At 35.0% G+C, this 13155-nt stretch overlaps 1 protein-coding gene across 8 annotated transcripts in view; it reads left to right on the top strand.

The window, feature by feature from the left end:
* The window catches only part of TASP1 (taspase 1), a 278892-nt gene that overhangs the window by 145639 nt on the left and 120098 nt on the right, over positions 1-13155 (top strand). For all 8 annotated transcript variants that reach the window (XR_006729626.1, XM_045529289.1, XM_045529290.1 and 5 more), the window contains one exon: positions 8763-8836. Coding sequence is in view for 7 of the 8 variants with exons in the window: in XM_045529289.1 (XP_045385245.1) it covers positions 8763-8836 (74 nt within the window). In the remaining variant the exon portion in view is untranslated. Of the gene's footprint in view, positions 1-8762; positions 8837-13155 lie in introns of those variants that run through there.

Genomic DNA, 13155 nt, shown 5'->3' with positions numbered 1-13155 from the left:
GTAGATACTGTGAAGTTCAGAGTTCCTGCCTTGAAGTGGTCAGTAGGAAGCAGTGAGTATGGGGATCAATGAGAAACAGACTCCATATATTTAAGGAAAATTTTAAGCAATCCAGGATAGGAGAAATATGGGCTCTCAGGGGTAAAAAAGACTGTGTGTTTAGCCAGTGGCATTTGTGCCAAGCTTGTGTTGGAGTCCTTCATCCCAAACATACTTTCCAGTTCATCCCTACCCTGATTATCTGATGAGCAAACATGGTAATTGTTACCTTGCCATTAAGTTAACCCCACCTTACTCAGAGCTTCAGATTCTTTCCTATTCAGGAATGTGCTCATGGTGCTGATAATTAACTTGTGTACATGATACTGCTTCCATTTGTCCAGCTATCCCTTTATCCATGTTTTTTTTTCATCTTTTACTATGAAATGTTTCATATATTTTTAAAAGAAGGATGTAGTAAATTTGTAAGTTATAAAGGATAATAATAAAATGAACACCTGTGGACCTGCCACCCAGCCTAAGAAATTGCCCATTACCCATATCTTTGAAGCCCCCATGTGGGCCTCTCTGATCTTACTACTTTGTTTTCTCCTCATCTTTTACTTTGTGTTAACCACTTGCTCTTCATTAAAGCTTTTGCACATTTTTATGTATCCGTAAATGATATATTGTTTAGTTTTACTTGATTGAACTTTATATAAGTTGTATATCATATGATTTATTCTATGGGGATTTTGGCATTTTCTTACATAATTACCCAAAAGGATAATGAGCTCCTTTATCATTTTAGCTCTATCAAATCAAACCGTTCTACAGTTGCCAGTTAGGACTTAAATGTGGTGTTTTCCCCTCTCTTTTCAGAACAGGCAAAGTTCTTTATCAAATACTTTTTTTGTCCCTGTCACCAAAACATGCTGTGGTTTAAAAACAAGAAAATGTTAGATTGAATTGATGCTTCCTGGAATATTAAAAAGATAAAAGGTCATTTTACTGTAAGTCAAAATTCCAAACTGCCTTTGGGTTTTACTGGCATTAAAAATTTGGCAAGCACATATAAACACAGGCACTTCAAAGGAGCTTCATTCTTAGGCACCAGCAGTATCACTTATTTCCATTACATGGCACACGCAACTGTGAGCACTTATGACTAAGCATTTCTGCTGGGTCCACATGATCATAAAAATAACCGTCAAAGGGAACCCAAATTAGCTTTAAGGCTGGTAGTGGGAAAAGAGGTACTTATGGATATTTGTTTGATGTTAATAACTTTATCTTAAAAATGGAATTAAAACTTTTTTCTACACGATGGTCCATTGTCATGGTCAGAAGCTCGTTTCTTTAGTGCCTAAGCAATGATTTGGGATTGTTACATCCTCACTGTAGTCTCAAGAGATAGGCTGGCATTTTAGTTCTTATTTAAGGATCAGATGGAAAGAAGAAAATTAGGTACCTTAGATGCAAAGTAAATAAGGCAGACATGATATTTAAACTTTTCTGTGACTGAGAGTAGCATTCATCTGTCGAAGTAGTGCTCTGAGATTAATATTTTCAGAATTAGTTTTCATTTTTACAACACAAGGATGTTGATTATAATCTTTTTTATAACAGAACTTTTATTCCTTTAAATATCAATAATATACTCTTTAAAAATTGGAAATAGATTTTTATTTGTAATTTTTTTCTCCAACATAAGTATGTATAATTAAGAATTATTTTTTTGGCCGCAAGTTTTCCATCTGAGATATAGAATGCAAAGATTTATGAATAGAATTCTAATGATTATGTAATTATTATTACTGTAGTTCTTCTAACACTTGGGAAAACACTTTGACAAATTTTATAGTCAATTTTCTTCTGATCAAAGGGTAGTAGAGATCACTCTAGCATGAAATAAATCATAAAAAAATTGTTGAATGAATAAAATCATGTTTCAGTAAAACTTGTTTTACTGAATGGTTTTCTGTTCACCAGAGAACTTCTAAGTCCCAGCCAGTAGCCCCCTATTTCTGGCAGTTTCTAATACAATAAAAGAATAAAACAGGAAGAGAATTGAAATGTCCTTCAGGGCTTGTATTACTATTTGACCCACATCCTTCTCTTTTCAGTCAGCATCCTTCTTTAGTCTTGAACAAATCTGAGTGAGTCTTGGAAAGAGGGAATGATTATGTTCTTGGCTTAGCATAACTGGGATTCTATGGAACTCTATCCGCATTGCTCCCAAGACAGTTCAGTGCTGAAAGTTTTTCAGGGCAGCATGCCAACTCAAAGTTATTTCATGGCCATAATGGGACAAGCATTATATGAATCTTAAGGATTCCATGTCAGGACAGTAAAGCATCCGTGTGTGTGTGTGTGTGTGTGTGTGTGTGTGTGTGTGTATTTTTTGTTTTGTTTTTTTTTTTGTAAAAATGAACCCCCTACTGGGTTATAAAGAGCTTAAGAACCTGGGAGGGGTACCTACAGAGATAAGAGGAGGCTATTCTATTTATAGTTCCTCATTCTTCCCATTTTTAAATTGAATTTCTTCTTATTCAATAAGGAGTAACTTAAACACTGTGCAAAATGTCCTCGGGTATGCCATTTAACTTAAGGCTAAGGAGTGGCAGCTAACTTGGCAACTGCCCAGTCCAAGACGGTTCTGATTTTAGAGTTCTGTTTTCCTTGCAAGAAAGTCTGGGATATGAAGCCAAGCAGAGAGGTTTTAAATGAGTGCAGGAGCCAGTGCAGCTGGGGGTTGTTAACAACAATTGGAGGACAATATATTTTTTAAGGGGGTGGGGGTAACCGAGGGCTTCTTTCTGGTCAGAAAAAAATAATCCATTTGGATAAAAAAAACTTACTTGCAACCTGGTAAGGAAACTTTGTTTTGACTTAATTTAAACAGGATGACATGTGGATGATTTTTGAGAGAGAAGAAAGTGTACTGGGGAAGCATCATGTAAGGGGTAGCTTGTATCTCTAATATTAACTGGTGGAGGTGGTGATTTAAATGCCACTAGGGGGCAAAGTCTTGCACTAGGGCTAAGGGCTGCCTCCTATAGTGGAGTGCTATGGATAGTGAAGCAGAACCGCTCTTGGGCATTATACCCAGGGGTGAATTCACTTGTTCCAAAGCATTAAATACAACTGTCTGGAAAGGCTGGCCTCTAAGATTGTGTACAAGTGCATCCTGAGTATCTCTGTAATGCCATTAACCCATCATTATTGAGGAGCACGTATGTAACTCCTCTTCACCTAACCTATTCTCTGGCTCTGGAACAGAATCAGTCGTGTGGACCTTTCATCACATGATGCTTGTATGACGTGATGTGTTGAGAAGTCACTAGGTGGAAAAGAATCCTGCCAAATCCCTGTGTCCATTTTTCACATGTTAAACCTACTCAGGAGCTTATTGTAGTGTGTTCTTAATGTTTTCTGATGGGGATCTTTTCATGGTCTAAGAATTTCTAATAGTCTCACAGAACCTCTGAGCTTTGGCCTTCTAAAAAACATAAGCCTTTTTGAATCAATAGTTGAAGCTGTAAACAGTTAATGGCTGCTACCAAAGGAAAACGATCATTACTGAAAGGTTAGGAGCTTCTCTAAGTGAAAATAAGTTTGTGTTCGACCACACCAAAGACTGTTATAGCCAGCAGTCAGCAGTGTCACTCCAGGCCATTCATTTACTTTGCATGTTGCCTGTGTTCATGGTCCCCTATGTGTAAAAATTACACATGGAAAAATCTCAGTACTATGGAGTAGCATTTCCCAGGTTTGCTGTATTATTAGAATCATTTTTTAATAGTGTTACTATAGATTTCAATTTTTAGTATATGGAACAATTTCAGAGTAAGTCCTCAAAATCAGAAAACACATTATAGAATTCTAGATATCACTGATGGTAAAAATTGCTACTCTTTTACTGAAATACTAATTTTTCTCTATGTAACTGTATTTGAGTAAACTTTGTAATACTCTTAGCTAGGTTTTAATTATAAATCAGGACTTAAACTAATAGCTAAACCGTTTTGAAAGTTATTTGTGAGATAAACCTTACCCTGGAGACAAATAAATGTTTGTTACTTTTTTTTAAAAACTTATAATGACTTTGGCATTTTTTATTTCTAATGGAAAAACAGTTTGGGGAAGTTGTCAGGTATAGTGTTTTGTTTTGTTTGCTTTGACTGCTTGTTGAACACAGCAGATTTTGCCTTAAATATATATGCCCAGTGTAAATTTAAGTAGGGGCTTATTCATTTCTCTTCCTAAGATATGGTTATGTTTTAGGTAGTCATGAGATAAGAAACAATTTGAAAGCATCAGATTGATTTCACATCTGGATAAAGCATTCTCATGAAGGATAATTAAAAATATATGATGACATCAAATTTCAGTAGTTTAGAATGTTTTAGTTTAAACAAAAATTAATTTAGATAAATAATATAGATTATAGAAAATCATAGATTGGTAATTGAGATTCCTAGGAGAATTTTTTAAAAATGGGAACTATTTACTATATGAAAACAGCATAAAATTCAGAAGGGGTATGTGGTAAAAAATAGGTTGCCCTCTACTCAAATACGTTAGTCAAACAGTTCCCTCTATAGTAGCAACCACTGTTGCCAGTTCCTAAAATATTCTTCTGGAGAGAGCCCGTGTATTTACAAACATGTTCATTTATTTTCTTTTATTCTTCATTTATTCTTTCATTTTCTTTCACAGAAACGGCAGTACCATCTCTGTATGTCATTCTCCACCTTACCTTTTTCTAGCTAAACTATTTATCTGGTAGATTAGTATTTTTCAAACTGCAGCATGTCACACTGATGAGTTCTAAAGTCAATTTAGTGAGTCACAAGCAGAATCTTTTACATGCAATGAGTAGACTATAAAGAACCCAATAGAATAGATTGATAGATAGCAAGTAAAGGGCAAATATTATTTTGTGAAATTGTAGTTATAAATAAATGTGCATACTAAGTAACAATGTGTGGGTTTTGGGGGATTTTTTGGTTTGTGTTTTTGTTTTGGTTTGGTTTTGGATTTTACTGTGGTTCATGGACAAGTTTGAAAAACTCTTAGTGTTAATGGTTCCATATCACCCATGGAGAGCTTCCTCATTTGTTTTTAATTATTGCATGGTATTCCATTATATAGAGTACCATAGTTATTCATACATATGCCCACCAATAGGCAATTAATCTGTTTCCAGTGCTAATTAAAACTGCTTCAGTGAAGATCATTGTAAATATGTTATTTTATGCATATAAGGGCATGTCTATAGAATAAATGCCTAGATATAGAATTGCTAGGTCAAACGGTATATAACAATCCTCATTGTTCCTGTATTCTCTATTTGTTAATTTGCCTACTAGCTAAAATTTATTTGTAATCGCCAAACCAGAATTTTTGGTACTTTCATAGTCATTTGTAAATATGAGTCCTGATGTGCACATTCCCAGCTGAGATAAACAGATGATGCTCTGCTTTCCTGTTTTAGCTCTTGTATCATAAATGTGTCCTTTTCACAGTCTATTTAGTGCCATGTTTTCCATCTTTTTGTGCTTTTCATCCATGATTTCTCTATTTAAAATCACCCCCAAGCATAGTGCTAAAGTGCTGTTTAGTGTTTAGTGTTCCAAAGTGCAAGAAAATGGTGGTGTCTTACAGAGAAAATGTGTGTGTTGGCTAAGCTTCATTCAAGCATGAATTGTAGTGCTGTTGGCTATGAATTCATTGTTAATCAACAATATGGAACTTACAGAAAAAGGAAGAGGAAACTCACTGAGCTGTATATGAGGCTGACCTAAACCATGCTACTTCCCTTCTCTGAGCTTTAGGTTCCCTGCTTAGTCTTTGCTGAGTTCCACTACAAAAGACAATAGCTGGCACATGATAGATTCTCCATGTTAGTTCCTTCTCCTAATGCTTCCCTGAAGTCCTCTACCAAGAAATAATTTGTTAAATTAACTTGCATTGTGTATGCACTAAAAGTAATAAAATAGTTTCTTTTCAAAACCATTCTATAATTTAAATCATAGACGGTTTCTTCTTTCTCAAGCTAGCCTGAACTAATAACTGATCACTATATACTGATTTTAATTTTTGGTACTAAAAAATAATGTGTCAGTACAATGCATTACCTTTTTGGGAGGATGGAATGAGTATTTTTGAAAACAGTAAAGAATGATTTTCTAGACATTGAGTTACTTTCTTTAAGAACTCCTAAATTCTGTACTTAGAAACCTTATTGAAATGCTTCAATATAAAAATAATTATGTAATAAAGTCAAATTTGTCTTCTTTTATAAGCCTAAATTTTTATGTATATTACATTTTCTGAAAGGCTACATTTATAGGGAGAATAATGCATTTAAGGCTCAATAAGGCTCAATAACTCATTAAAATGGTCTTTTAAAAAATAAGTTGTTTTTATCCTTCACTCTCATGATTATAGTGCTTCTATTTCCGTGTATTTTTCTTGGCTCATTCCTTAGCAGCTGTCCCTTAATATTTGGGGCATGAGGAAAAGGTACAACTTTAGAAATGCCTTGCTTTTGTGTTTGAATACAATTCACTGTCACTACTCTAAGAATTTCAGTAAGACTTGGGTGCCTTTGCTCTATTAGGCAATTTAGAATACACCAGCCCTTGCTCTGGACTTCAAGATTTTTGAAGTTCAAAGCAGATGTGTGTGGAAGAAAAAACATCTGGTGAAGAGAACTTGCTTCATTGTGTGATGCTGTTTTCCTGCACTCTTTAGTGGAGCATCTGTTGAGCAGGTTGGCAGGTTTGATAATTAGTTAATGATGAGGGAATGAGCCGTGTATCTGAGGAACTCCATTTTGCCCCTTACTCTTCTTTCTTCCCCACATGTCTGGCAGAGCCTTCAGAGTCTAGATCACCGATCCCACAGTTGTATCTCAACTCAAACACTTGTCTTTAGGCTTCATTGTCTTTAGCCTTGTCTTTAGGCTTCATTAGCTCAGTGATATAAGCAGATGGATAGCCTGGGAGAGAGAGTTTAGCATTGAGCAGTGTAGTTTTATTATCAGAGAATTTTGAAATTTTTGTTGAAGTATATCAAAATTTTTTAAATGTCTTAAAAATTTCGGAATTTTGAAGGTATGTACTTGAATGTGTCAGAGTTTTGTGTGGCTCCCTAAATGTTTGAATTTTTCTTTTTGTAAATTTTTATAGATATAATTTCACGCTTACAGAAAAAGTTGCAAGAATAGTACAAGGGATACTGTGATTCCTTTTCCCAGATTCACCTACTATTTTCATTTTCTTCCATTTGTTTTTACATCTTTCCTCCCCCACCACACACACACTTAAACATGTGCATTTTTCCCACTGAACTATTTGAGAGCAAGGCGGAGACATCATGCTCCTTTACTCCTAATGCTTTGGTGTATATTTCTTAAGGACAAGGCCATTCTTCTAAATAATCACCATACAGTTATCAAAATCATAACATTTAATATTGATACAATACTACTGTTTAACCCATAGTCCCTTTTCAAACTTTATCAATTGTCTCAATAATGCCCCTTGTAACATTTTCCCTCACCCCTGAGGTCTAGGATATAATCCAAGGTAACACATTGTATTTCGTTGTCATTTCTCCTTTAAATAGGAAGTTTTAAAGGAGTTTTTTGTGTTTTTTGACTTTGACATTTTTGCAGAGTTCAAAAGGGTTATATATTTAGTAGAGTGTTGCTATATCAGGTTTGTGTGGCATTTCCTCATTCAATTCTGGTTATGCATTTTTGTCAGGAACACCACAGAAGGGTTGTGTCCTAAGGTATTTTATCAACAGGCACATGGTATTGATTTGTGCCTTATTTGGTGATGTTAGCTTTGCTTATTTGGTTAAGTTGGAGTCCATCAAGTGTTTCCACAGTGAACTTACAGTTTCTCCCTTTATATTTAATAAGAATTTTTTTGAGAGATACTTTGAAACTATGTAAATAGCCTGTCCCTCTTCAAATTCTCACCTACTAGTTTTGGCAACCATGATGATTTTCTAACTCTTGTCACTTCTATAATTATTGGTTGGCATTCTGCTGCAAGGAAGAGCTAAGAGCTTTGTATTCTCTTCCATTTATTCATTTATTTGTTCAGATAAGTATGGGCTCATTGGTTCTTATTTTGTTCAGTAGTTACAATTTATTACTCATTATTAATTTTGATAGACACTGGTTTTGCCGGTGAGAGCCCTTCAAACTGACCCTTGGGTCCTTTTGATAATTCCCCTTCATTCTTACTTTCTGGCACAACAAGATGTGTTCCAGGTACATTTTATATTTTCTCTGTCTCAGCTCTGGAATTGACATTTCTCCAAGGAATCCTAGTTCCTTTTCGCAGAGAATGATATTTAGTAATAAGACATTAAGACCTGGTCTGTGTGTGCGAGCATGCGTGTGTGCACATGTGTGTTTCAATAAAGCTATACTTTGGAATATCACATTTACTAAATCATTGTGTACGGTATATATGAGTGTGTGTGTTTAATGTTACAAGTTTCAAACAGAAGAGCATTTATTTTGCATGTAATAATCATAAGTTTTGACAAGAAAGAAATACATTTTTCATTTCACAGTAAATGGCATTACACAGTTTTGAGTAGTAAATCATCTTGACATTTATGAAGGAGCAAATGGAAAGTGGGGAACTGAGTGTGTTAAATATAAAGCTATCTTTAACTGTTCTATTAAAAAGCAAAGATTTATTTTCCATCTGTGATCTGAATGTGCCTATTTGTGTTCTCTTTCACGGTAGTGGAATTTCTGTGGAGCCACACGACGGAGAGCATGTGTGTTGGATATATGTCAGCCCAGGATGGGAAAGCCAAGGTAAGCTGGGGAAAACTGGGTCGTAACCTGAAAACCTTGTAGCCATTGCATAAACCTCTAACCAGCTAAGTTGATATGGATGAAGTTTTTCAGCCTCTCTTGGGCAGTAGCTCTATAATCTTTATAAAAATCTGATTAAGAATAGTTAACAATCCCAAAGAAAGACAGCATATCTCTTTTGCTTTTGGTGACAGAACAAGGGGGCTTAAAACTTTTTTTTCCCGTCTTTCTCCTCTTTGCCCATTGTGAATAAATGGAAAAGAGGAAACTGGGGTTTGGGAAGAGAAAATGGAAATATAAAGGTGATGAGTTGACATAGATCGACGATTCTGCAAGAAATATTGGAATAGATAAAGGAAACTGGGGCAGGGTGGGTTGAGTCCCTGGAAAGCATCCTTGCATGTTTGGTGGAAGAGGTGACTGACTTGCTTGCAAGTGTGACCTGGATCACATTCCAGTGTTCTGGCATGTCCCAGCATATTATCTTCATTGTCAGAGTCTAAGATCTTTGCCTCTGCATGCCACGTTCCTGTGGCACATATTGTTCAGTGAGTCACAATAATCACACAGGCATCTGTACGCTATCTCTTGAGCTGCTTGGCTTCCCTGGACTCTGGTTGAGTAGGGGAGTAAGAAATACAATTTGTAGATTTTATGTTATGTTGGCCACATGTTCTTCTTGTTCATAAAATTTTTAGAAACAGTTGTAATAGATGATGTTTACTTGGCATTAAAGTACCTCAATTGCAAAGCTGTGACATTGGGCAGCCTCTTTTTTAAAGAAAATGAGTTATTTTGCACATTTGGAAATAGAAAGTAAGGAAGCTTCTGATGTAAATTGTCTGATACAGATTGAGTCATAAATATAGGATAAGTACAATAAAGAATACTTTATTACTCATTTGTCATGTAATACTCATACAGACCGACCTACTTCTGCATATTATATGGCAAACCAGTAGCTTCACGGGGCTTCTGTGAGAACAGTGTATAAGAGCATTTCATCAAACAAGGATTGGCATATATTTGTGAAAACATTGCTGAGATCCCCTTTTATCTTACCCTTAAATGTAAATAGCCACATGTAGCTAGTGGCTACCATATTGAACAGCACAAGTTTAAAGAATGAATGGGAAAAGATTATTCAGATAAGTATTTTCAAAATGTTCTTTTCTTCTCAATGACAAAACAGTTCCTCAATATAAACCAAGTCTGATAAGCTCCAAGAATCCTTGCATAAGAATGGCTTGCAACCTTTTAAGTTTCCGTCACCTCTTACATGTTAATTCTGAACTAACATTCTGTTTAACAAAAGACCATGTCTGAGGTGGCCTTCAGCACTGAAGCCAGAATGGTGGGGTACAGTCATGTTATTAAGTCCCTTGTATGGAGTTGTTCTTGTTATCCCTGCTGGTGGCCCGGGGAAGACACCTTACTATTTAACATGAAATATGAGTAGTAAAGAGAATGGAGAGTCCTACATTGAGCCCAAAGATGTTTGGCCTCCAGTTGTATTGCTTGACATCTGGTAGACATGGTTTTCATATTGTTGTTAAATTCTCCAGCCGGTAGTCTTGATTGAGCCAGCAGATACAGCTGCTCCTCTTGCCTCACATGTAAATTATATTTTTGACCTTCCTTGCAGAAAGTTAATCCCTCTCCCTTTCTTTCTTCTTTGAGCCTGTGACTACAAATGCTTTCCAGAAAAATAAACAAACAAACACAAAAAATACCAAAAATAAAAACACTAATGCTTTGGCTACTGAATTCTATTGATCACAAAAATCATCTCTTTGGTTATAGAATCTGGAATTTTATTGTATTGCAAGTAGGAAAAGTTATAGATGAGAAGCTGAGCTCACAAGAGAAAGACAACTATAGCAAAGGTTGTATTCTTTTTAAGCTTGGGCCTGCCCCACATGGTGTCCTACCTTCTGTGAAAGAATTGTTCAATCCGTGGCATACCTGTTCAGCATGATGACTGGTTTGTGAAGCATGCTCTCCCATAACGTTGAAAGCCACGGTTACAAAATGAGTAAGGAGGCATCTTTAAAAACTTAAATTTTTTACATTTAAAATCTATTTTTAAAAGGTAAAAAAAGAATTTACCCTGCTTTTCAAAAATTGCCTTCTTTCTGCTTGTTACCCAACTCAGAAACTAAAGCCACCTGGCCCTCTGAACATTTTATACAAGATAGCTGTGTTTAATCCAAGTTAAAGATTTGAATTAAAATTCACCTCAAAATTATACTGCTTAGAAAAGGCTGGATAATAATAAATATCATTTTAACAAGAATCCATATATAATTTGAATAAGTTGAGCTAGTTCTTTTACAATTGTCTTTTCTTTTTTAAAAGAATGTTCTTGTAATTATATAATTTAATTTAATTCATAAACTCCTTTTGTACTATAAGATAAAGAGATTTCTTTTTATGGAACCAAAATTATAGGGCACTGATACTAGTTGGATTTTAAAACCAGACTGCCCATATCCTACCCAGATAGCAGATAGTCAGTGAATAGTTTTTAATAAATACCAGTGCATCGACTACTGTAATAGGGACAGATGTTAAAACAATGGCAGAACTTATTCAAGTATAATAAGTGAAATTAGGTTTCTTTTACTATATAGAGGTTACTTTTTATAACAATAGTGAAAATATTGTTATAAAAATTCATCCTTGAAAAGGAACAGGCTGTTTTATAGGCTTAAAATGTCTCTCCATAGATTTCTTATTAGTTGCAAGGAAAAATGGTAACTGTCTAATGGAGAAACCAGGCAACACCTCGACCTGGTGATCAAAATTAACTCCACCAGTGAGTGGCAAATGGACAGTATGTGCCTCTGGACACAACATCACTTGTGTAGTATTCCATCTGGAAGTGTATAACCTGAACCTGATCTTGGGAAAACATCAGACAGATTTAAAATGAGAAGCATTCAGGAAGAAAGAAAAAAGGGACTATGTTCTTCAAAAATGTCAATGTTATAAAAGACAAAGGGTATGGAAATATTCCAAATTAAAAAATACTAAAGGGATTTGACAACTAAATGCAGTAACTGGTCCTAGACTGGACATTATATGGGAAAAATGCTATAAATGCATTATTAGGTCAATTTACAAAATTAAAATATGGATAACAAAAAGTGTTGTATCATTGTTAAATTCACTGAAGTTGATAACTGTATTGTGGTGTGTAGGGAAACATCTTTATTTTTAAAAAGTACACACTGACGTATGTAGGGGTAAAGGGCCATAATATATACAATATCTTCTCAGTGGTTAAGAAAAGAATATGTAGATGGATGAATGGATTGATGGATAGATAACAAATTACAAAGCAAATGGAGCAAATTGTTAACAATAGGTGAACCTTAGTAAAGGATGTATAGATGTTCCTTGAACTATTCTGTAATTTTTAAATTATTTTCAAATAAAAAATTTTAAAAAATATAACTCTTGGATATTATGGCACATTTGGTTAGTTCTTTGGGCCTTGCACTTAAAATGCAGTTCAAAAAATACCCACACTTGGTTTATAACTAGGTATGCATTGCATGAATGATAACATTCCCCAAAACTATTGCCATGTTCTCATTTTGAGTTCCTTACTGGATTGACCAACAAATATTAAGATAATAATACATTTCTTAAAAATATTTTATAAAATCTTTCTATGGTAATAAGTCTGTTGTTTTCTAGCTGGATCTAAGAAAGGTTAAACTTTTTTATTATCAACGTGCTGTCACATTAGGATGTCTTATAGAATATTGCCCAGCTTTTAGTTTTTATTTTTTCATTTACTCAGCAAATATTATTTGTGATGTTCCTTTGCCCTGTGTATCAAGCATTGTGCCTTACTCTGACACATGGTAGTGAAACAGGACAGATATTGCCCATGCAATTATTTCCCTAATCTAGGGAAATCATAGGGCACTTGATGGTACCTTAGTGATGTTTACATTTTGTTGTGAACATTTTCTTTTTTTATGCAGTAAAGTCTTCTGAATAGGAAATTTCTTGAGGTCCTGGCAAGATTTCTATCCTTGGCATATCTGATTAGTTCTTTGGGACTTGCAGTTGAAATACATAAGTATTGGTATAGTTGCAGCACCAGGAGGTTGGAGCTTGAGTTATCCCCCACTTCTTGCACACTGTGAGACATGGTCACTCTGCTTCTCTGAATCCCAGAGGGCTCATCTGTAACATGAGAATAAGAAATCCTTCCTTTGCCATTTAGGATTTGGTTTCATGGGTATACGAATTGTTAAAAATCATCAAATCCTTTACTTAACATCACTGTACTTTCTTGTATG

The sequence above is a fragment of the Lemur catta genome, chromosome 17 (genome assembly GCF_020740605.2).
Source record: "Lemur catta isolate mLemCat1 chromosome 17, mLemCat1.pri, whole genome shotgun sequence".
NCBI lineage: Eukaryota > Metazoa > Chordata > Mammalia > Primates > Lemuridae > Lemur > Lemur catta.
This window is presented reverse-complemented; position numbering and strand designations above follow the sequence as displayed.